At 39.1% G+C, this 26,300-nt stretch overlaps 1 protein-coding gene across 1 annotated transcript in view; it reads right to left on the minus strand.

Annotated features, from left to right (window-relative positions):
* Nucleotides 1-26,300, minus strand: part of nup210 (nucleoporin 210) — a 231,503-nt gene that overhangs the window by 67,841 nt on the left and 137,362 nt on the right. Inside the window, exons 29-32 of the mRNA XM_073812225.1 lie at nucleotides 13,729-13,887; nucleotides 13,522-13,613; nucleotides 11,173-11,347; nucleotides 836-1,014 (exon numbers count right to left, since the gene is read on the minus strand). Coding sequence (XP_073668326.1) covers nucleotides 836-1,014; nucleotides 11,173-11,347; nucleotides 13,522-13,613; nucleotides 13,729-13,887 — 605 coding nt within the window. The remainder of the gene's footprint in view (nucleotides 1-835; nucleotides 1,015-11,172; nucleotides 11,348-13,521; nucleotides 13,614-13,728; nucleotides 13,888-26,300) is intronic.

Raw genomic sequence — 26,300 nt, forward strand, 5'->3', positions numbered from 1 at the left:
AAATAAACTTGCCTTGCCTTGCCTAATGAGCAGATCAAGAGTGTGTCCCCTTTTGTGTGTAGGACCTTGCACGTGCTGGGTCAGATCAAAAGTGTTTAAAACATTTAATAGTTCAATCGCAGTATTGTTTTCTGCATTGTCTATATGAATATTGAAATATCCAGCAATAACAAAATAATTTGTCATAACGTGATTGCTGTTGTGACATTCAAACATAAATGTCACAAAGATTTTTTAGATCATGAGCGTTTTTAATTCATATAAATTCATAAGAAAATTCTGATGTGAATATTAAAATATTTATAAAAATAATTTGTCAGTTGTCTTCCAATGCCTACCGCAGCTCACCAGATGGCACTCTAGAGACCACTGGTGGGCCGCTAAATCACTGCTCTATATTATTTACTGTACTAATACAACCAAAAGGAAGCCAAAATTTGTGAAGAACTCATGTTGGTGTCAACATCTAATATTACATACAGCAACGATACTGACAACAGTACCTTCTCTGATTATAACAGAATCATTCTGTGTGCGTGTGCGTGTGCGTGCGCGTGCGTGCGTGCGTGCGTGCGTGTGTGTGTGTGTGTGTGTGCGTGTGTGTGTGTGTGTGTGTGTGCAGTGAGTTTATGTGTGCAGTGTGTCTTTGTGTGTGTAGTGTGCGCACACATGTAGTGTGTGCAATGTGTCTGTTCAGTGTGTCTGTGTGTGTGTCTGTTCAGTGTGTGTGTGTATGTGTGTGTGCGCGACTGCGCGTGTGTCTGTTCAGTGTGTGTGTGTGTGTGTGTGTGTGTGTGTGTGTGTGTGTGCGCAGAGTTTATGTGTGTAACATTACCTGTTTGTAGAGAATACGAGGTGTGAGTTATGGCTGTTTAATGTCTCTCCTGTGCTGTCATGAAAGTGAACATTGAAGGTCAGCAGAGCTCCCAGTGGGATAGCAGATAAAGTCTCTTTGTTAGATGTGTAAAACACTGGACTGCTGGTGCTCACGCGCAGATATGATACAGTCACCACCTTAAACAACAAAACAACAGCTGTGTGTTACTCTAGTGATTCTGACTGACAACAAAAAACATTTAAGCCCCATTCATTCTTTCCATTATGTTATTAGGAGGCATTCCTAATTCTAGTTGTCCAACTGGACTCAGTGAGCAAAATAAAATATATTCTATTAACCCATTTACTCCTAAAACGCCTATAAGACCTATGTTATTCTAGGATAAATACCCTTATCTCCTGAGGGTTTTCAGAAAAAATACTAAGAATTGTCAAAAAACTTAATATCTAAGCCTCTGTAACACTTAGAAACATGAAATAAAAGTAACCGGCGTTTGATGTAATGTTTCGGCGCGGTTTGTTTGAAAACCATCATGTGCACACGTTACGTGTTCAGTCACACAGGAATGCACATTACGTGTTTAGCCTATAGACATGCATTTGCATAACTAAACACAACAATGGCAGACTACATGATAGTTCATGAGGTCAAGTGATTGTGAAATGAACTAACTCACCACAAAATAACAAAAAGTTGTGAAAGAAAAAACAGATCACCTGCTTATGAAATATGAATGGGGCTCATTTAAACTTAGAGATTCTGTCATCATTTACTCATCCTCATGTTGTTCTAAACCTGTATGAATTTCTTTTTTCTGATGAACACGTTTAATATTTTCACTACTAATGAGAACATCTTTAAAAAGTTTGAAACCCACTGCCATAAAGTAACAGCTTTTAGTTTTAACAAATTAACGCTGTACTGCATGCATACTTTGTGTAAAAACAACAATAAAATATAGCTGCAAGCAGTTATGGCAAGCCCTCGCATGTTTTTTTTTATCGCTACATGGTGCCTCCGAGAAAACGATGCACGATGGGCAAGCCCATTAAGTGGGTAAATATGGGTGGACTATTTTATGTTGCTACTGACCCATTTGGTGATTGTAGGTAAAAGAAACACCACATTTTAGACAAATGAGGGCGCTAGTGAGCCAATTAAAAGACACGCCTTTGCCTGATCTTTTTGTTCACAAGTAAAAGCCGACAACTCTGATGTGTGTGCCAAATTTTAAGTTAATCTAAAATATGCCTGAAATATGCCTGAAATTAAAGTGAACTTTGACGTTTTGCCATGGCAACAGCGTTTGTGACATCAAAAATCTGTTTGCAATTTAACATCTCTAATGTCTCGACATCATGTTGGCAAAGTCTGGTCTCTATCGCATGAATCCTCTAGGAGGAGTATTTAAAATATAAAATAAAAGTATCGCATACGACAGTCAAAATATCCACTTTTATGACGACACACTTCCTGGTGCCTGCTGGTGGCGCTATGCCCAAGACTCAGAATAGGCACATCGATGAAATCATTGGCCGAACTCACACTCCGCGTGTCATCACAATAAGACATTTTTTGCCTATAAGATATAAGACACTTCCTGTTACTCTGATTTCGGCATAATTTGTCATGTCGGCATGGCAACAACGTTCAAGCTATTAAAAATCCATTCGCAGTTTAACAACTGCAATGTCTCGATATCATGTTTACCATGCTTGGTGTCAAATCACATGGATCCCCTAGGAGGAGTATTTAAAAGTTCAGGGCATCCAAATGTCCAAAAATCAGCATAAAATCCAAAATGGCCGCCTTCCTGTTGGGCAGAGCTATTGACTGTAAATTTGAAAGTTGTTGGTTTTGATGAGAGCAATGTACTTACCACGTTTCAGGATTTTAGGTAAAACTAATTGCACATTTTAGACTAAAGGGGGCACTAGAGAGCCGCTACAGAGCCAGACCCTTTGTCTGAGCTTTTGCCCATGCTTAACGTCCGACAACACTGATCTGTGTTGTCAGCCGTGTGTTGTTCGCGTTATTTTAAGCATGCCAAGAGCCTAAAATATGGCTTAAAGTAAAAGAAAAGTTTGACATATTGCTATGGGGAGAGAATTCGAGATGTCAAAAATCTCCTTACAATTTAACATCTTCAATGTCTCAGCATCATGTTCATCACTTTTGGTGTCAATTGTATATATACTCTAGGAGGAATATTTAAGAGTTCATCGCATGCAACTGTCAAAAAAATCCACCTTTGTGATTGACACACTTCCTGGCACCCGTTGGAGGCGCTATACCCAGGACTCACAACAGGCACATTGATGCGATCGGAATCTTCGGCCGAACATTCACTCCGCCTGGCATCACAATAAATTTTTTTTTGCCCTAGATATAAGACACTTCCTGTTTCTCTGATTTCGCCATAAATGTGTCGCCTCGCCGTTCGAGATATAAAAAATTTCTTCGCAGTTTAGCAAGTGCCATATCTCATAATCATGTTCACCACGTTTGGTGTCAATCGCATGAATCCCCTAGGAAGAGTATTTAAAAGTTCAACGCATGCATTTTTGAAACAATCCAAAATAGCAGACTTCCTGTTGGGCGGAGCAAACATTTTTGAGGGCGAAAGTTGTTCGGGTCAATGAGATCTATATACGTGCCAACTCTCGTACATGAGGGATGGGTAATATAAATGATATGCAATATAAACGATACAAAATTGGCATATGATAGAGATTTTAATTCTATCGCAATAATGCATGTTGATGACGCTATCTACCCATGAAATTTAGAGCCACGAGCTGCAGCCGGCTGCAACGCATAATCATATTCTTCATTTTGAATAAACATGGCTGAAAGCGTCAGCGAAACAGATGAGCTCGTGAAAAAGACCAGTGCAACATCTATTATTTGGACTTGGTTCGGATTTAAGCCGTCCAACAAGCAGCAGGAAAATATACTCTGTAGAGCAGGGGTGTCCAATACGTCGATCGTGATTGACCAGTCAATCGCAAAGGCAATGCCAGTAGATTACACATAAGTTAACTGCTGCTCCACGCACAAAATTGGCATTATGGTCTTTAATTGTGAAACACACCAGTCTTATGAGTTGCTGCGCCTTTCTTCTCAAATGTGTTTTTATAAATCTTACGCCAGGCCACTGCAGCTCAGTCGTCTAACTTCCAAAATTTACCAGGATGCGCTTTCTTGTCTTTATGAAGGAGCTGATCCACGCGCACGGGGTGTGTGCGCACGTGTGAGCGAGCAAACAAGAGAGAGAGTCAGCGTAGCACTGATTTGTATGTTTTTGATACTGTTGTCATTTTCTAGTTTGTTTCACTAAACTGCATCTCCGCTATTTTAAGGAATACTCAAACATATACTCAAGGATTTTTTTAGCTCCTCAAAAAGAATAGAGTAATGGTGACGTCCTAAATTTAATGTCGCAGTATAGTCCTAAAAGCATTTAGAGTGGTATAAAAATAATTAACTGTGTTTTAACGCAGGTAGATCTTGTCGGCTTTATCATATTAAAAAGGTGCTCCTTATTGAATTGAATTGAATTATCTTTATTGTCATTGTATATTTAATACAACGAAATTGCGAAGCTTCTCCCCATAGGTGCATAATACATAAAAGTAATCAAAACAAGTAGTGTACCATTAAAAATATTTAAGCTAAAACTAGGAATAAAAAAGGAAGAGCCCGCGATGGATTGAAATTACTAGGGCCTTAATGGTTTACTTGTGTTAAAAAACACATTTAGTAGTTTGGCTTTCCTAAGAGTCTATATAACCTGTTCTGAAACGAATCTTTTAAAGCAAATATATCGCAATACATATCGCCACAGCAAGAGGTAGCAATGTATATCGCCATATGGATTTTAGGCCATATCGCCCATCCCTAGCGTGCACGTTTGCCAGATCTGTGCACCAATGTTTGTTTTTGTATTACAGGGGGCGCTACAGAGCTCCATTGCCATACCTGTGTTCAAGTCTTTGCAGTCTTTGCAATGATGGACGACTCTGACATCTGTGCCAAATTCAAGAGTTTTCAAGTATGTTAAGGCATCCAAAGTGCCCAAAAGTTTAAGAAAAATAAAAAAAATTGAGCAAAAACAATAGGGCTTCACACCTTTCGGTGCAGGCCATTTCTGTTGTTTTGGATTTTGAGATAACGAATGGAATATAGACATTACAAGTTATACAATTTAAAGAGCAAAAAGGAGTGCTAAAAGATTCAATCTTGTTTGGCAACTTGAAGTGCTACATAAATAGTACGTATTTAATGCTACACAATTGTTCATGTTAGTTAATTGTGCAAAACAGAAATTAACATGCTGTAACATTAATAAAGGTCTTTTGTGGGTAATCAATGTGCTTTTCTAAGAAGAATATTCATATTTAAAACGTTATAAACTGTCTTTTGGTAAAAAAGCCAATTTTGGGCTCATGCGATTTACTGCTCAATGTACCCATGGCAACGCTCACTATGCTATTGTGAATCACGTGAGTCCAAGATAGCGTTTTTACCGGAAGCTAATTTATATGAATATTTTTTTTCTCACAAAAACTGATTGATTTCCCGCAGAAGACCTTTATTAACCCCTTGGAGCTGCATGGATTACTTCTGTGAAAGATGAATGCAAATTTTTTTGAGGGTCTAAAGTCAGAACTTGTTCCCTGATCCCTGTTTTCTACCTTCAAAAGGATTGGAAGAGCAAGGATATTTACTAAAATAACTCCGAAAGTGTTTGTCTGAAAGAGAACAGACGTGTATCTCAGATTGCTTGATGGCGAGTAAATCATGGGGTAATTTTGATATTTGGCTGGAGTACAACTTTAAATACACATGTGTTCAGGTAGAAATGGGCGATATGGCCTAAAATCCATATGGCGATACATAGGGATGGACGGTATGGTTTAGAATCCATATGACGGTATACGTTACTGCCTCTTGCTGTGGCGATATGTATTGCGGTATATTAGCTTTAATCGACTAGTTTCAGAACAGGTTATATAGACTCTTAGGAAAGCCAAACTACTAAATGTATTTTTTAACACAAGTAAACCATTAAGGCACTGGTAATTTCAATCCATCACTGGCTCTTCCTATTTTTAGGAGCACCTTTTGTTGGATTGAGGTTTGGATCAGTTCCTGTTTTTTCTGTCCTGCGTTTTTTGTACTGGATCTTGCGGTTGGCTGCATTGCCTGGCAGTGCTAGTGAAGTGAACCGCGTACAACAAAGCATTCCAGACCACTCCCCAATTGCTACATTTGGACCGGATTTTGGTGGGTTAACATAAAGTGTCCAGTTTGATCAGATTAGACAACTGACCAACACCTTTTATGGCTGACCTCCGTGCCAAAGTAGAGAAGGAGAGGGCGTTTTGATGGGCCCACACCATCTCTGCTTATCATCCTTTCAACCCCCCCATGCCATCTCATGAAGGCAAGACGGTAATAAAAATTCCTTAAGGAAAAGCATTTTTCAAAGTATTGACTAAACCAAAGGACAAATCTTTACATCCTTCCACCGCCAAAATGGACTTTAAACCATCACCTATTGACTTTACTGACATACTCGTGTAAAGACACTGCATTCTGAATTAAATCTTTATGTTATGAAATAATCACAGTTATTAACAAATGAATGTATGCATGTTTGATATGGTAGTATTTTGCTTTCATGTTTATACTTTTTACACTAAGGACAATGCCAGTGGTATTTTGGGAATGGTTTGGTAAGTGGAAAATGCATAAATGAAATTCTAAAGACAAAGTTAAACTCTGTACTTTATGCAATGCAAATGAGTTCCTCACAGTGAAGAGATGTGGACCACCTTCTGTGGACTTCCTCTGACATCAACAGCCAATCACGGCTCTGCATCAGAAAAGCGCTAAAATGCAAACACCTCCTTATCTAAAGTTATAAAAGTACCTTTTTTCCAGACATTCCTCGCAACCAAGTTTGTGAATCTCTCTTTGAGATTTTACAGCTCATCGTTCTGAGTTCGACAAAAGAGGCTGAACCAGTTTGATCACAAGTTCCCCGTGCTCCAGAGACTGAGCGGATCACACCATGTTTCGAGCCTCATGTCCAGAAAGGCAATAACCTACGTCTGTAAGGTGAAGCTCAGAAGAGCAAACCTACACTTCAAAAGGCCTTTCATCTGCGTGTTCCAGATTCGTTAAGGACCTTCTGCACCGTCTACCGGATCGCGTCTGCATGTTTCAGATCGCTAGAATCCTTTCGATGCTTCCTGGAGATCAGCATTTTCACAGCACTTTGTGTTCAAGGCTGTTGAACTGAACCTGACTCTTTCCCCATTGCAGTATGAAAAAAAGCCTGACACGTGGCCGACGGGCCACCAAAGGACAGCTTAATCGATCGCACAGAACGTAAATATAACACAACCAAATCTTTCCTGAAACCATGGCATTGGTGTATTCTATTAGTAATTGTTACCATATATGATTTTCAATATTGCATAACTGATTTCTTTAACGTTTATCAGATAATACTTTTGAGTATTTGGGTTATAAGAAATAAGGTTTTCATTTTATCAGAAGCAGAAAACATTCTGCCATAAATTCAACTCAGTCACTTCAATTTTCTATTCTTTGCATTTTAGTTTCTATCTTTATCTATTCTTTAGTATTTTAGTATCATCTAGTAGTGTTTTTAGTTTTCTTGTTTATCTTTCTAGAAAATTCTAGAAAATGACAACAGTATCAGAAGGATACAAATCAGCGCTATGCTGCCTCTCTCTCTTGTTTGCTCGCTCACGCGCGCGCACACACACACCGTGTTCGTGGATCAGCTCCTTTGTGAAGGCAAGAAAGCGCATCCTGGTAAATTTTGGAAGTTAGACGACTGAGCTGCAGTGGCCTGGCATAAGATTTATAAAAACACATTTAAGAAGAAAGGCGCAACAACTCAAAAAGACTTGTGTGTTTCACAATTAAAGACCATAATGCCAATTTCACGCGTGGAGACACCCCTGCTCTACAGAGTATATTTTCCTGCTGCTTGTTGGACGGCTTAAATCCGAACCAAGTCCAAATAGTCCAAATCCTGTTTCGCTGACGCTTTCAGCCATGTTTATTCAAAATAAAGAATATGATTATGCGTTGCAGCCGGCTGCAGCTCGTGGCTCTAAATTTCACAGGTAGATAGCGTCATCAACATGCATTATCGCGATGCAACAGAATTAAAATCTCTATCCCATGCCAATTTTGTATCGTTTATATTGCAAAATGTCGCAAGATGGCGGCGCGAACACATCGCGAGGCTCAGCGTCTCTCCAGTTTTTGCAATTTTGCAGTATTATTCCTGCTCATCTCGGGTCTGTTCGTACTGAACAGCTTTGCTTTAACATCATACACCCGACAGGAGCTTTTGGATATCGGTGAGGACTTTACCAGCAGTTTTATCACCAATCTTCGACTCATCCCTGAGATCGCTAGAACAACGGAGGCTTCGCACTCTACCCGGCCGGGCGGAAGTGCTCGCAGGTGGCGTCGAGATCGTAAACAAAGGCGGGGGAAGCGCGGAGGTCTAAGAGCCAAGCTATGTTCAGTCAGGTCACACCCACTCCACCACCACCACACTTAATACTGGCGTACCACAGGGCTGTGTGCTGAGCCCATTCCTCTACCCCCTTTACACCCAGGACTGCAAGCCTGTGCATGGATCCAACTCCATCATTAAGTTTGCAGATGACACCACGGTGATTGGCCTCATCAGTGACAATGATGAGACTGCCTACAGGGAAGAGGTACAGCACCTGGCCACATGGTGCGCTGACAATAACCTGCTCCTTAACACCAATAAGACCAAGGAGCTCATTGTGGACTTCAGGAAGAAGAATGGAAGCATGCATGACCCCATCCACATTAACGGGCTGGCTGTTGAACGTGTCTCCAGCTTCAAGTTCCTGGGAACCACCATCTCGGAGGAACTGTCCTGGGCCATAAACACCTCCAGCCTGGTCAAGAAGGCTCACCAGCGCCTTTTCTTCCTCAGGACACTGAAGAAGAACCAGCTGTCTTCATCCATCCTGGTGAACTTCTACCGGTGTGCGATCGAGAGCATCCTGACCAGTTGCATCACAGTCTGGTATGGGAACTGCTCAGTGGCTGACCGCAAGGCACTGCAGAGGGTGGTGAAAACTGCCCAGCGCATCACAGGGACACCACTTCCTGCTCTTGAGGACATCCAGAGGAAACGCTGTCTACGACGAGCTCGCAGCATTCTCAAGGACTCCTCTCACCCTGACCACGGACTGTTTAACCTCCTCCCCTCCGGGAGGCGTTTCAGGAGCCTCCGAACAAGGACCACAAGATTCAGGAACAGCTTTTTCCCTAAAGCTGTCTCTTTGCTGAACTCTGACACCCCTCAACACCCCCCACACCACACATAGACTCCTCCCCCTCTTCAACACTCTGATTTATTTATTTATTCACAACAAGCAAAAAACAGTAACTTGTTATTACTTGCACTACTGTCTGTTCATCCAGGAACACTGTATAATCCATTTGCACATTGTAATATTTTCTATGCACTTTACTGTCCATTGCAATACTGTAAATTATGTTCATAGTTCTGCCTATAGTGTACATACACTTTTACATAGCCCATCTGTATAGTAGGTTCATAGTACACCTATCTGTATATCGTGCTTATAGTATTTAATATCTGTAAATTATGTCCATAATACTTACCTGTATAGTTATTGTACATATTATAGACCTTTATTCTGTACTTACTGCTTATTGCACTTCTGGTTAGATGCTAACTGCATTTCGTTGCCTTGTACCTACATGTGCAGTGACAATAAAGTTGAATAAAAAAAAAAAAACGTTTATATTGCTAATCCCTAGTTCAAGGTAGAGTGGCAAAATGGTCCCACGGAAAGCTTGTTTATGACCACAACAAACATTGTAAGTAGACTGGCAAATTAAAACAAAATGCTACAAAACTATTAAAAAATCAGCAGTTTTGCTAAAGGGTGCTAGATAGCACAACCAGGGTTGTGCCGATGGACGATGATATCGTGATGCCAAGCCCACATCCCACTCGGCTGCGAGTCGACATACACTAACTCTCTTCTATAGACTATAGTTAACCTAAAATCTTTGCGGGAATTGCTCTATAAATTAAATAGAAAATATAACTAATGCATATATGCCATTTTAAATACTGTAGTCTATGCCTGAGACGTGACGTGTGTTCATCTGTGAAAATATCCTGTTAGGCATTTGATCTTGACATTAGAATCTTGTCTTTTTACATGTTGTACATTTAACTTAAAATATTACATTTTGTACAAGAAAAAAGCCCATATTAATAATTTATTAGTAGCCTATTGCAGTGTCTCGGGAGATCATGCTCATTGTTACATAGCTATGTGGCTATACTGCACTGAAGCGGCAGTTTAAGATATAAACCTAGAATTCAGCGAATGCCAAGAAAACGGGAACAACACTCCGACCGAAACGCGGGATACAAACACAGAGCAACATAAGCTGCTCATCGCGGTGCTGAAGACCCGCTCTTACGGAGTACTGGTGGTACATATGCACAGATATTTACGTGCAACCTATTGGAAAGCTCGGAGGAGTCATTGGGTTAGTAAAATTACAAAATCATAGCTTTTAAATAGAAAATAAATATTTATGTAAAGAGATATTTTAAAACAAAAGTGCTTAAAAAAGAGCACAACTGTTCTTAAGTGTAATTAGGCTACTTTTTCCCCTTATGTGCAACCTTTTGGAAAGAGTCATTAGTTGGATTAGTAAAATGATAGCTTTTAAGTACAAAATAGTATTTAATGTAAAAATATATATTAAAATAAGAAGTGCACAACTCTTCTTAAGTGGAAGTAATAAAGTAAAATAACGAATAATAATTATATAATAACGAAAAATTAAAATCCCCCCCCCCGCCTAAAGATATCATCGTCCATCACGATGGTTTAACATAACCATCGTCAACTGCCAATTAAGGGGACATCGCCCAACCCTAAGCACTTAAAGTGGTTCTTGGCTCGTGATCATAGAGGAACCATTGTTAGTGCTATATAGCACCTATGAAGAACCATACGGGGGTCATATAGAACCACATATGGTTCTACATAGCACCTTATGGTTCTATACAGGTGCTACACAGGTACTTCTTCCGTGCTATACTGCACTTAAAATGGTTCCTCTATGATTACGAGCCAAGAACCACTTTTAGTGCTATTTAGAACCATTTGTTTTTAGAGTGAATGCATTTATGTAAAATGTAACTTTGTTTGAAGATTTTCTTTCAGGTCTGTGTGGGCTTTTACCTTCACAGCGATGATGATGGTTTGATTGACACCAAAGGTTTCCTGTGAGCTGATCTGTAGCGATGCTGTTCCTGTTATAGAACCTGATGTCAGATGACCTTTATCATCCACCTGAATGACAGCACTTCTGTCTGGACAATCCAGCACACGATATGACAAAGACCCCAGTCCATCTCTATAGGAAATATCATCATATAGGTTTCAGTCCAAACACCTTAAGAGCTCAGCTATTTACTGTAACAGCACTTCGTGGGTGTTTGGCAGCATTACCATGTGCATACTGTACCCTGAGATTTAATCCTGCAGGCGCCCCTGACCCCTAACATGTAATTATGCATGTGTTTCATCATAGGCTATAAATACATAAATTAAAGCCTGTTTTAATGCCGGGCTGTTTGCTTTATTAACATTCTTTAAATTTTCATGATAACAAAAAATGCTTTTGCTCTGTGCTTTGTTAACACACATTACCTAATGTTTTTGACAAAAATCAAAAGTAAGGCATTATTATTACATTTTATTTAAATAAACAATGTAATATTCAATACTATTAAACATGTATGCATTTTCTTTGATAATCTTAAAAATATAACCGCATTGCCATCATTACGCGTCTGGGGCCTCATTTATAAAGCGTGCATACGCACTAGGGATGTGCATCGATGCATCGCGTTCCCATTGAAAAGACCTGTCTAAAAATCGATTCTGAATCGTAAGGCTCTGATTCAGTGTTTCATGCAGAGCTTGTGCATGTACTACGGCTCCGTGATCAGTAGGAAGTCCTTATCAATCTAAAATCACTACGAGTTTGACTCGTTTATAACGAGTATTTAAAAAAGCAAAACTCGTCAAACACAATTATTAAAAATATTCTCTATTATCATGAAAATACCTGAAACAATCTGAAGAACAGCAATATAAATATTCCTGTAGACATTTCCTGGAATAGTGTTTGTAATGATACTTCTTCTGTGGCACAAATGGAGTTTCTGCACGAAAGCGCCCCCTGGCTTTTGAATGTGGCGGCATTTCACCTTAATTCATTCAAATTCATTCATTGAGAAAACGCGCATTTGCCCGATTAATTGTCACAACCCTAATACCGGTACGCACAAAACAGGGCTGAAAACGTGCGTACGCCACTTCCCCCACAAAGGTTGTGATCTATAAAGAAAACTTGATGGCAGAATGTGCGCACCAGTAAGCAAACTCTGCCCCATGCGTAAGCACATTCTGGAGACAATTAATGGGAATTGGTGACAGACGGCGAGAAAGTGAACTGAAATCAGATTGAAGAAAGTAAATAAGACAAGAACGATTATAAGTATTGATAACACAAAGACGTTTAATTTCACTCTATATTATATGTTAGATCCACGTTATAATGACAATAAAGTAGTGTTATTTGCGCTTGAACTGAGTGATAATTGTTTCATAAACATCAAAATCGTACATCAAAAGTCATTTTAAATATTTAATCAACGCAGTCAACAGTCACATTGTCCACTACGGGAGCGCAAAATGGCCAGACTGCAAGGAATACAGGATAACATGAAATACGCATCCATTAGATAACTGCAAATTTTTTTTTGTAAATAATCAAATATTTTCCTTACTGTTAATTTTTATCATCAAATGTCAAAGTGTGGAAATACAGCCGTCAAGCTCCCGTTTCTCTTTATGTTATCGTTATAATAGTCCTAATTATGATGTACATAGCAACCAGCATGAAGAAACATGTGTTCGCCTATTACATTAAAATAAATGTTTACTCACATATGTAAAAGTAAATGCAAGTCTGTCTGGTAAAAGAAAATTTCTATTTATGTTTTTAAATTTCAATTATTCTTTTTTTTATATGTCTGCTCTTTGTAGAGCCGAGGAGAACGCTCTATAAATGCTGCAGTGATCCCCGTGTGTAATTCTGCGTGTGCTGGTGGATTACGACAATGGCTTGCGTTTTTTTGGCTGGGCGCATTTAGCTTACGAACAAACAATTGGATGCCAGTCTCATTAATATGAGGATCAGCATTCAGGAGGTGATTTGCATTGACTATTTATGGTTAAAATGGGCGTGTTTAGGGCGTGATATGAGGCAGTTTCACTTACTTGCTGGTGCGCGTACGCATGGTTTTATAAATCTGAATTTTTTTGCGTACACTATTTTTGCCGTTTGTGTGTACATAGACTTTTAGTAAGGATCCTACGCACAGTTTTATAAATGAGACCCCAGGTCTGTTTTAGTCTTAGAAGAAGAAAAAGATTAAATAAGAGAACCGTAGGGTGACACTGTCAAGCCAACATAATTAGCTGTGTGTGTTGATATTCACAACAATTTACTAATGTTACCTGTTGGTCTGCAGTTTCAGCAGTGAGTTTGGTGACATCAGTATCTCTTCAGTTTGAACTTCTGGGTTGAGCAATTGCAGCTTATCATAAACCTTCAAGGTGACAGTGTTAAATGTCAATGTACTGAACAGTCATCAAATGGAAGAAAAGCTAATTGTTTTGAAAGCCTGAAGTTATTCTTGAGTAAAGGGACACAATTCAGTCTACCTGAATCTGAATCTCATCGTGAAGCTCCAGTGCATTATCCTGCATGTGTCCAGCGAGAGGAACAATGGCCTTTAGCTGCACCCTCAGACCTGTTCGACCTTTACTCCTGCCAGACACAGTCATGGCAAAGTTATGCTCTGCGCTGAGCTGGACTGAAGCCTGCAAGAAAAATCATAAAGATCGTTTAACTCTCTCTGTAGGACTTGATTTGAAGACTAAGTTGAAAATAAAAAAACGATTTTTCTGTTGGTGCCATAAAGTGGCACCCCAATAAAAGAGTCTATACAGAGGCGACTTTCACCCGTGACAGTGGCGCCTGCAGCCGTATGGCTGTCCATGCTGTGAGTACCATGGGAGGGGGCTATAATTTGTGGTTTTATTTTTGACATAATTATTAATTGATTGTGGATATATCGGTGTACACTCATAACATATTAAGAAAGAAAGAGAATAAGGAAAAATAAAGGTGTGCAATTCAGGTGATTGGTGAAAAACTGTGCATAAGTGATACAGTGTCAAGAAAAATGTATGTGAACCCATAGGAATAAATTGGTTTTCTACAGTGATTTGCCATAAAATGTGATCTGATCCTTAACTAGGTCACAACAACAGACAAACACAATGTGCATAAGCTGACAACACACAAATAATTATTGATTCTTGTGTCTTTTTAGAAAACCCCCAAATGTAAGTGAACCCATAGACTAATCACTTTAATGAAAGCTAATTGGAGTCCAAAGTGTGGCTTAGTGCAACGTTGTTTGCTCAAACATTTTATATTGCCACCCTTTAAGAAGCATCAGCTCTTATGAATCATGCCTCTCTAAAGATATCCGATCAAGAGTTGTTGCACTACATAAGGCTGAAAAGGGATACAAAACAATCCCAAAATGTTTCAACATCCGTCAGTCTACAGTTAGACAAATTGTCTATAAATGGAGACAGTTTAACCCTCAAGAGATCCTTAAAAAAACTTAATTTAGTGTTCCTAAGGCCACAAAATGACACCTTCCCAAAAACTGCTCTAAAAATATCATGCGTCAATATTTTTTTGTTCACTTTAAACAATGCAGTCTTTTTAGAACTACTTCTGCCTGAAACATGCATATCAAATATTAATTACATTTGTGGAAATTTTAACCCTTTATATGCCAATATGTTAACATTAATCGAACCACAGTGTTCGGCTGATGTCGTGAAACCTTTTGTGGGACTTCATAGCCCAGATAGTGACTTGTAATGATTTCTCACTCAAGAGACTGAGGGCTGATTCATAAACACCGGTCAGAATGAGCAGCCCACATAAGCCTGCAGTTTCTCTGTCTCAAGATCTCTCCAGTCTGTGATTGTCTCCCATGTAGGTTTGTCATGGCCCCAATATGTTGCAGGATTTCATGCGTCAGCATCAATGAAAAGCTTGAAGTCAGGGCACTGTTTACTGCCATAGTGTGTAAGCCCTGGGATCAAATCTCTGGCTGCTGGGAAGTAGCGGAGTGTCTCCGTGTTTGTGGGAGACCAGAAGATTTTTCCAATTTTGACGTCCATCTTGCCGCCACTTCATCCATCTCCTCTCTGCTCTCACCTTCTGACAAGTCTTCTGAAGATCCCTCTAATAAATTAGACTCCAGCTGGTCTACTTCTACCTCTGAGACCTCCGTGTCGACCTCAGAATCCTCAGAGGAAGATGAGAAGCCATCCTCGCTTTTGAAGTGCATGATTATTTCTAGAGGCTTATGTGTGCTGTAATGCCTTGCCATTTTTACTACTTCTGCTATACTGTTCATACTTATAGCAGTGTACTTGCATACACAACATGAACCAAAATGAAGATTGTTTTTGTTTCAGTTCTGGCCTCTCATCGTTTTTATTACTGAATTAGTTTATAACGCAGAATGTGCCCTTCAAAGAGAGAAGAATTTGGATATGTTGAATATGCCCCCCTGCCCCACTCAACACCGACGCCACCCCAACATCACCCCCACCCCCAGCCCTCTATTCCCTGCTTTAATGACATCAGTAAAACAGTTTGTTGACTAAACTCCACCCACATGAATACGTCAGTCACCAGCTTTGGCTCAAACGGCTCTGCTAGGCTAAGCTGCTATCGAATCACAGCACACTAAACAGCGCTATACAGATAAGTAAATTGTGTGAAAAATACCGCGTTATTTTACACGTGAAACATGAACACATGTTATATTGCCCACTATAAACACAATCAAAGCTTCAAAATCACAGAAAGAATGGGAGCTTTAAAGGTTTATCTTTTCAGTAGCTATGCGGTCTGCAGAAAACAGCTAAACATTTTATGAATGCGTGAAATGGTAAAAAGTAGCGCAACCTGGTGGACAAGTATAAAAATTAAAACTTCAAGGCCAGTAGTTCACTAATTATATACTGACATAAAGGTATGTATTAGTTTATGTTAAGATAAATGGGGGGTCAAAAATGGTAGTTATAAATGGTTTTCAATAGGGCATTTTTTTTAGCCTGGACCAAAAAGACTCTCGTACATTCATTTCATTTGTACAGAGAGTCTGGCCACACTCCATTGTAAAGCGTTACTTCCGTTAAGGAAGGTCCTCTGTTGAAGTTTAAAACTATTGGATCTGCACAGAGTCACTCAGGATCTGCCATAGGCAATCGCTAACGTGTGGTCGGAAACAACAAGTACGAATAATCAGAACAATAAAACTTAGCAAACCTGGTTCTTGCTCCGGCTTTAACTTCTGTATATTCGGCAGTTTTGCAACAACGGACCGAATAGCTTTTCTCACGTCTTTCTCCGCTGCCATTACTGAACTACAACTCAAACTGACGCACGACCTCAACGTCATCGTTCTTAGCCACCCCCCTCTGTTCGCTGATTGGACCTGCAGATTTTTGCAGGAGAAAACGAAACTCAATACAGCAGTCCCAGATTTAGTACTGAAGCGAAATGAAAATTAAGCTGAAGCACATAGGAGGGCGGAGCCAGGCTAGCATTTTTTGTCCCTAGGAACACATTAGTCGTTTTTTGCGTAGCTTAGCCATTTAAAGCTCATTTAAAAAACTGAAACCAAAATTCTAAAATGTATCAAAAATGATTAACCTCTGGTAAATTTGGGCAATATTCAATCATCACAGTCAAGATGGTCTAAAAATCAAAATGGCACAAAATGTCCCTAGGATCTGTTAAGGGTTAATATTGTGTATTGGCCAAACAGCCAAGATAAATCCTAAAGCACAACGCAGAATATTCATTGAAGTAAAGAAGAACCCATGAGTATCAACTAAAGGGTTAAAGACATGATTGGAACCGGCACACATCTCTGTTCATGAGTCTAAAATATGTAAGTCTTTGAATAGCACAGTGTCTATGGAAGAACACTACAAATGAAGCCGCTGCTCTCCTGAAGTTTGCAAAAGAGTACCTTGGCAAACCCCTGTGCTACTGGGAAAATATTTTATGGACTGATAAAACCATAATTAAATTAGTTCTGGAAAATACTATGGCGCAAAAAGGGCACAACTTACAAACAGTAAGCGTCATCTCAACATTTAAGTATGGTGGAAGAAATATCATGATTTGGGCATGCTTTGCTTGCTTTTTCTTGCCACTGTAGATGATAAACTTAATAAGGAGTTGCATAGACCAATTAGCATATAACATGAATGCTGTGAGAGCAATTAGTAGGCAAAATAATTTTTTCAGACATAGCTTTGTTTTTACATTTGTTTTATTACTATTTATTGGTAGGAATTTAAGTATTTGTTTTCTTTTTAAATTTTATGTTTTTATTGTATATGTTATGTTGTATTGTCTTGTGTGAGCCAATTCACCAAAATGAATTCAAGGCGATGTAGGTCGCTCTGGCAAAATAAAGAACTTGAACTTTATCGGTGAAGCACAGCCCTCCATGACGTCTACACACTCCAGTGTGGTGGAAGAGAACAGCCTCCAGAACAAACATAAAACTTCCACAAGAAGTCGTCTCTCTTGAAGTACCAAATTTGTTGGAGGTTTAAGTCACTGAGGATGATAGAGAAGGTTTGGGTTCAGGCAGAAACAGAATTATACAGAAAGCTAGAAAAAAGCTATTAAAGGCGGGCTGCACAATGTTTCAAAAATGCTTTAGTGTCTTCTCATTCTGTGGTGGAGAGTGTTCAGTGTGCATGTCTGACATTAGCTGAAAACGATTGAAAGATTGACATGGCGGATCAGCTTTCCAGCGCTAGAGAGAACTGAAGGAGCGGAAAGGCCTGTAATTGGCAGTAATGGGCAGTAACATGTTAGAAGTAACGTGTTACTGTAATCCAATTACTTTTTTCAAGTATCGAGTGAAGCAAGGGATTACAATTGCAAAAACAGTATTTCGATTACGGTTTCTTTCCCGTAAACAGGCTGCAATTCTGCGTTATTTTACCTTGATTTTATTCATGAGACTGTCTCGTGTTGTGGCTAAAACTTTTATCTTCAGCGAAAAATTCCACCTCAAATCTGAGCAAACACTTAGAGCCAGCACAGGAATCTGAAACTTACTGAAAAAAAAAACTCTGAAGCCCCAGCTGACATGACCGCTGCGGCTCCATATCATATACAGTGTTATAACGTAAAGAGTCCTCAGATTGTATATTATATTCTATTACAAAACGTTCATGCGAAATCTGATGTAAACAACAGACTATATATCTATATTTCATGGATTATACGCATTTGTGGACAAAAATGGTAATTGGATGTATTTTATTGGACGGTTTCCATGGATTATTCACACATCTGAAACAGACTGGATTTATGATGCTAGAGCATCTGTATCTCAAAACAAAGACCATACACTGATGCTAAACCCTTAGACCTTTTAAACCATGTATAGTGATGTTAATATTATTAATGTTTGTAGACAGTAGGCTAAATAGATGTTGTTAGCAGCGTTAAAAAAACGACGTCATCACGCCCATAGCTGCTAAGACCTGGTGTGTCCAGATACCTGTACATCATATTTTTTGTTGTATGCATCATAATACTTAATTCTGTGTAACTGGAAACTATTTATTATATGTAACACCCAGTATTAGTGTATAGCCTGTACGCATCACCAAACGTTGCCGGCTAAAGTTAGCATTTGCTTAACGCAGAGGTGGGTAGTAACGAATTACATTTACTTCGTTACATGTACTTGAGTACATTTTTTGTGTAACTAGTACTTTTAGAGTAAATTTAAGGATGGGTACTTTTTACTCTTACTCAAGTACATTTCTAGTGAAAAAACTGTACTTTTACTTCGCTACATTCGGCGGCGTTACTGCGCTACTTTCAAATGGTAATAATTAATGAATATATATTTTTAAAAAAGTTTATAGGGCGTGTTCGAAAGTTTCGCGAGACAGGCTGTGTCACCCTTTAGCGCGCGCGACCGCGCGGTCACCCTTTAGCGCGCGCGACCGCGCCCAGATGAGGAGAAGCAGATGAGGGCGCGTGTACGTTGTGCGAGATATCGGAGGCAGATCATGCATGGCGGCTTCAAGTTCGGTCTATGTTTTCACTCCAAGAGGTCAAAAAGAATAGTTTCATAATGCGATGCATGCTTTGTTCAACAAACGAGCTGACATCTCAGCGTACAGGAATTCAAGATCCAACCTGAAGTAAGTGTCACAGTATTGTCTATTTGAACACTATTAATGGTCATTTCACACACTGTCCGAGTTTTTTTGCCATATGCACTCTTGTGCAAGCGATGACAAAACCTAGTGTAAGTTAAACCATACAAACAGCACGTTCATCTGCACATTTCCATATAATTTCCCCACAACTAAACAAACTGAACAGCAAAATGTAAGGACATCTTGCATTTATACAGAAATCCGGACACCTCACTAATGTGTAGAAAATACATTCAAATAAAAACGGGATTGTATTTTATTTAAATACTTCCTAGAGAATGAATGAATAAAAATAAAAGAATAACGTTTGATTTTAAAGAAACATGTATTATATATTAAACTTAATGTATAGTTGATTTGCCCAAACAGAAGTTCCATATGAAATTCTAAAATGATAATTTTTTATTAAGCTCCTGTTTATGTTCAGTAATTGCACTTTAATGGCAATGAAAATAACCTATTCATTTAAAAACATGATCACAAACAGACACACACATTCTTTTTTGTTTACTGTTTGCATGTTTAAAGGCAGACGCTGACAAGTTTGTGTTGTGAACATGAAAATAAATACAGAGTTAACCGTCAGAAAAACATCTGTGTGTGTTTGAGATTTTTTCTCAAATGACACGTTATGTGATGTTAATGTACCCATTGCAGGACTGAGATAAGCTGCTTTACTTGTATATAAGCAGAACAATGAGACTTTTAAGGAGAGGTTTGTGAAAACCCTCCAAGTAGTCTGAAATTCAGTGCTTTTGCGCTACTTCTCTATCAGATCGGAAGTAACGAGTAACTAACTACTTAAGTAGTTTTTTCATCTAATACTTTTTTACTCTTACTCAAGTAAATAATTAGATTGATACTTTTACTTTTACTTGAGTACATTTTTGTATAAGTACTTGTACTTTTACTTGAGTACAGATTTTGGGTACTCTACCCACCTCTGGCTTAACGTCTGTTTACTGTACATCTGCTTTCCCTGTCGATCTAATGGTGGATTAATCCGATGTATGCTTTTTAGACCTGTCCTCACCAGAGCAGGATGCTGTGGAGGAGCTGCTGCCCGGCTTCCGCAGATCCAACGCGAGGTTCAGCGGCCACTTCACCCTGGCACTAGGGCTGTGCAAAAAAACGCCTGCGATTCTCATGCGTGTTTCATCAGTAAAGCCGGTTCCTTGATTAGTAGTAAATCGCCATCAGCTGCTTTCAGATGGAGCCGCGTTTACTACACAGAGCCGTAGTTCCCAGAGAAGCTAGGCAAAATTGCGCTCAAAATCGAGGAAAATCGTTTCCGATAATCTATGCGATTTTGCCTAGCTTCTCGGTGAACTACGGTTCTGTGTAGTAAATGCTACTTCATCTGAAAGCAGCTGATCGCAATTTACTTCTAATCATGGAAACCTGCTTTACTGATGACACGCGGATGAGAATCGCATGCGATTTTTTGCACAGCCCTATCCAGACGCCCGCAGGCATTCGAGGCATGCAGTGAGTGAGTCCCCAACGCGATGCAGCTTCACAGACTGCGTTCGGGTGAATGGAGATGCCATCGCCCAGCATGAAAGCGGTAAGACTCCACTTGTTATTGTAACCTGCATTTCATGCAACATGTATAGTTTAGCCTTCCCAGCCAGCAAAGAGGGTTTATGTTCACTAAGTGTAGAGAAGTAGTAAGGCTGACGGAGAAGGTTGCAGAACTAGAAGCGCGCATCCAGACGCTAGTAAAGGATAGTAAGTCCGCTACTTTTAATGTTACAAATGCTGTTCCGGATTCGCCTAGTGCTAATGCACATGGCTCGGTTCCGACACCCAAGTGAAGGTGGCTGACAAACTGGGTGACTGTCAGGCGGCATAGTCGTATTCGGCACCAAAAAAATGCTGCTGTGGTTCTATCGAACAGATTATCCCCCCTCAGCAGCATACCAGCTGAGACGTCTGTTAAAAGTGCCCTGGTTATTGGTGATCCTACTCTCAGGAACGTGAACATTGAGGCACCAGCCACCATAGTCGAATGTATACCGGGAGCCAGAGCGTCTGACATTAGATCCAAACTTAAAGTGCTGGCAAATGCTTAGCGTAAATTGGCTAAGATTGTTATTCACGCCGGCACGAATGACACCGCCAGTTAAATGTATACCGCCAGAGTGCCTGACATTAGATCCAAACAATACGTCAACTGATAAAACTAAAATGGTGACATTCATTCAGAACGTCAGAAGATTAGAAGTATTGCAAATTGCCATGCAATAAGAAGCAGTATTTGATAAAAAATATGAAAGATTATACATACTAAAATAATAGGAATTTAACTTTTTTTATTTCAGGAGTACCTTTTAAAAGAGTGTCACCTGCTGACCTTACAGTCCTCCAAGTAGCAGAGGCATTTAAGGACTTTGCCAGTGCTGTAGCCCCTTTGGTCATCACTATCAGGATGTCACATGTTAATTCTTTGGTGGATTCTGGCTTTGACAAAGTTTAGTATGGAAGTGTGCTGTCATACCAGCAGCAACAACACGCAACCTTAATCGCTATCAAGATGCCCCATAACTACAACTTCTGCAACTATTTGTCTACAGCCTTGACACATCTGTTTGCTTGTTAGTTATTTATATTTACATGTTTACATTTCTGAAGTGTAGGCAGTTATTTACAGTATATTACATACATACATTACCGCAATGTAAATGTTCAAAGTCATTTAGTTTTACATTCAGGCAGTGCAGGCAACACTGTATGAAAGTTATTTTCTGTATATTTAAAAAAATTACTGCATTGCAAATGTGTGAAGTCATTTATATTTCCATTCCTGCAGTGCAGGCAACACTGAATAAAAGTTGATTATATACATGTCAATATTATTTATACCTGAACAAAACTAAATGCAATACTTGGTTCACTGGATAAGGTTGGTACAGCATCCTTTCTCAGCCAGCGACGCCCTTTAAGGGTCAATAGCACGATCAAATCATCACTTTTAAAATGACTGCAGATCCTTGAATGAGATGTGATGTTAAATCGCTCACGTCGAATGTTGTGAATCCATATTCTGCGTGTTTTTCGTCCACAAAAAAACGTTTGGAAACTCATACAGAGTTGAACTTTGAGGAGTCCTCACATAACTGTACACAGCAATGTTCAGCTTAAACTTTCTGGAAGCCATTACTATAATGGTTAACTATAAAATGCTATAAATATACTTAGTTATAAATCGCTCTCAAATGATTTATATGAAAGCATTTTGCTGCTAGAAAACGCAGATACGAAATGCTCTATCTGGAATAAAGACGCTGAGATTCTTCCGGAAATACGTCAGGAGAGCCAGATTGCGCAAAAGGTGTGCAATGCTGAGCTCCTTGAGTGCTGTGCTCTTGGCGGGTTATGATTGGTTGAATGGTAAGCTTGCATCTGATAGGCTAAAGAGTATGAGTGACCCACGTTGGAGAAGCGCGCTGCCATCAAAGTCTCAAAAAACACACACACAAATCCAAAGCAATTCACACACGAAAAAGACGATTCGTACATTCAAAGTCATGATAAACTCAAAATTTTAAACTTTTGGTTTGTGAAACGTATTTTATGAATATGTATTTTTATTTTGTGTATGTAAATCGTTTTTGCAATATATATATTTTTGTGTATGTGAAATAGATTTCATGCATGTGAATTTTGCTATGCGTGTGTGCATTGTGTTTTTTGCGGGAATTATTATTGAGTTCATTCTGGCTCCATAACAACATGATCCAATTCCGATACTGTGCGTAAGCAGTGGTTGTTACTGACAAGCTATTAAAAGGGCAAAGTATTATAAAAGCACCATAAACGTTGTATGCACTATATTCAAAGTAGGGATGCACTGAATCCAGATTTTTTGGGTTCGGCCGAATACCGAATCAACTGTTTAAGATTCGGACGAATCCGAAACCGAATACTGAATCCTACTCGCATTCTTATTCCATTACAGGGCTCGCAAAATTTCAAAATCCCTGGTAGCCCTTCGGGCAGTTTTTGGTAGCCCGAAATTTTGGCAATACAAAGCCAATAGGGCCTCTAACCACAATGTTTAATCTGCTATTCTTTTTGATGTTTTGATGCTGTTGGTTTTTTAACAAACAAAAAAACTGGATTTCCATGTAAACCAACTGTTCCTGCTCATCCCCACACCAGATATTCCCACCATTTAAAAGTGGTTCGGTGGGTCACAAAACTCACAGTTTGGATCATCCAGTTAGAGATTGGATAATTTTCTCGATCAGAAAAACAGGGGCTATTGTCGCTTTAAGAGCGATTCTGCACACAGTCACTCTCTTCACTGCCCGTACAATCTATATCACTTTAAAGCTTGCTGCGATAGATTTAATTTTCTTACGTGAGGATAGTAATGACTGACAGGATGAAGTTGGAGGATTTGCACAAAAATCCATGATAAATCAGTATGGATTGCTTCCTGTACTGCGGCTTCGCCCGATCGCAAAAGTGAAAGTAAAACTCGAGTGCACGCTCAAACGCAATTTAAATACCCAATGCCTGAACTTCATGAACCACAATTACCCATCCAAATCTGTGAGAGGATACATAAGCATTTAAATATATTTTTTCCTCCCTATAAGTCAAGATAGCCCGACGGGCAGGGCGGGGGGGATGCATTTTGATAGCCCAACTGCAAAGCACAATGAAAGCGATGCGGTGCGTTAGTTTATCCAGGTGCGTCCACGAAATGTGAAACGCCCCTAAGGCTCACCGGAAAAAAAAACGCTTATCTCCACGTCAGCACCTGATGTGTGTAATCAACTGCCACGTGACGTCGACCAGCGAACCCCGTCAAAAAGCCCAGTATTCGGCTGAATCCGAATCCTGGATTCGGTGCATCCCTAATTCAAAGTCTTTTAATACACTCAATCGCTTCATGTGAAGGAACAAACGCACATTTAAAGATATTTCAGTTCACAGAAACACTGTAACTTACTCACACACTGATTTCATCCACTGGTGAAGCGGACGAATGTAACGCGTCATTCACATAGGCACAAACAAGATAACTGTAGGTTATTTTACAGATCTGACTCTATGAAGTCTCAGTAAGCCATTAGATGGATGCAATTCACCATGTGCTGAGCACCTGGCGCTTCTATTCTCTTTGTGTTTTAACAGTTATGAACTTTCCATTGTGGTGCGAGGATTCTCATGAGAGGATGCTTCAAGTGCATCAATTCTACACCCAAGAAGCCCATAAGCGTAGTGTACAAGATGATTTAGGTACATCAATTCTGCACCCGGAATTTGCACAAAAAGTCCCAAAAAACCATCTGCACACTAAAGCTTTTTACTATGACTGTTTTAGGCAATAAAAAAAATATTTTGCATACTTAATTGATCAAACGTACCCATTATATGTTCTCCTACACACTGCCATGATTAATAATTAATAAGGTTTCCTGTAACTTGTAAATCATTAAATTATTTATTTTTTAAATTTTAAATTATACTAGATGTAGCAGAAAGCACTATACGCATGTAATTACAGGAGTATCGGGCAGTTATCTGTATTCTGCTGATATTCGGAATTGTGGTATCAGAATCGGATTGAAAATGAAAAAGTGGTATCGGGACATCCCTACCCAAAAGATATGTTAAGACTAGCGTTTATGGATGTTCTAAATTCTCTCAGTATTAGACAAAACATGACAGAGCCCAAGCATACCCCTAAACACACATTAGACTTAATTCTGTCACTTGGGCCAAATCTTAATGATGTACAAATATCACCTCATAGCGATGCTATTTCAGCCCATTGCCTTGTCGGTTACACGGTACTTCTATATAGGATCACTCCGACTACACCACACTACTGATTAGGCAGAACAATAATTTCAACTACTACAGATAGCTTAACTAGTATCCTCTCAGACCTGTCACAAATGAAACATGTAGCAGATAACCATGCAGATCTGGATATTGTAAAAGAAACCTTGAACAACATTTGAAGAGTTTGGTTCCAAAACGCAATAAATCCATTTTGACAAATTTCTGTAAAAACGTGTTTTTTATACCAAGAAAGTGACAAGATGAAAACCACTACTTTCTGTTACAAACTTTCACATAGCATCTTTAGGTTATAAAAACATAAAAAATTCAAATCCATAACTTGATTTTCAAAGATTTATTATAAAAACAAATTTTTTCCACAAAATGCAATAAAGTTTTTTTTTATTCTATAAATCTATTCAATCAATGTATAAATGTGCATAAATTTTTGCCATGTTATATTCATTTAGTTGAACAGTTGTACACACTGATTAAAAAAAAATAAACATTAATGGCATTAATCAAAACACTTACTTTGTCATATTAGGAACACTGTCATTGCTGCGGTTGTACTTGACGACGTCGCTTAAACATTTTTCATAGCGATCAGCTGTGATTCACGTTGACTTTGAGTAAAATTAAGGAAAGTTTTTATAAGATGGGGTCAATGTGTTAGCCCAAGTGAAGCCAGATGCTGTCGGGAGAACAACCGATCATCTCCCGAGTGCCTCTCGCGTAAATGATTAAATGTCGATGGCTTGCGTTTCTTTCCCATCACGGAAAGCCACCACAGGTTTATCAATGCTATTAAAGTATTATTTTGTTTTTGTTTGTTTGTTCATCACGAAGTACAAAGTAGATGAGGAAAACTAGGACTCTGTGTACTCAACGCGCTGCCATTGTTTGTTTACATTGCGTGGAATGGTGCGCTGTAATATGTGTTGAGCAGATTTATTGCATTCTGTAGAAAAGGAGGAGTGGCGTTTATTGCGTTTTGGGAAAAAAGGGAGAAAAGATGACAGAATAACACAGCGGATATTTGATATTCTGCAAAATTAAGAATTTACTTTTAAATACTGACCTGATATAATACTGATTTTGGCATTTTTTTTCAAAAATGGCGTTTA

This window comes from Paramisgurnus dabryanus, chromosome 16 (assembly GCF_030506205.2).
Source record: "Paramisgurnus dabryanus chromosome 16, PD_genome_1.1, whole genome shotgun sequence".
NCBI lineage: Eukaryota > Metazoa > Chordata > Actinopteri > Cypriniformes > Cobitidae > Paramisgurnus > Paramisgurnus dabryanus.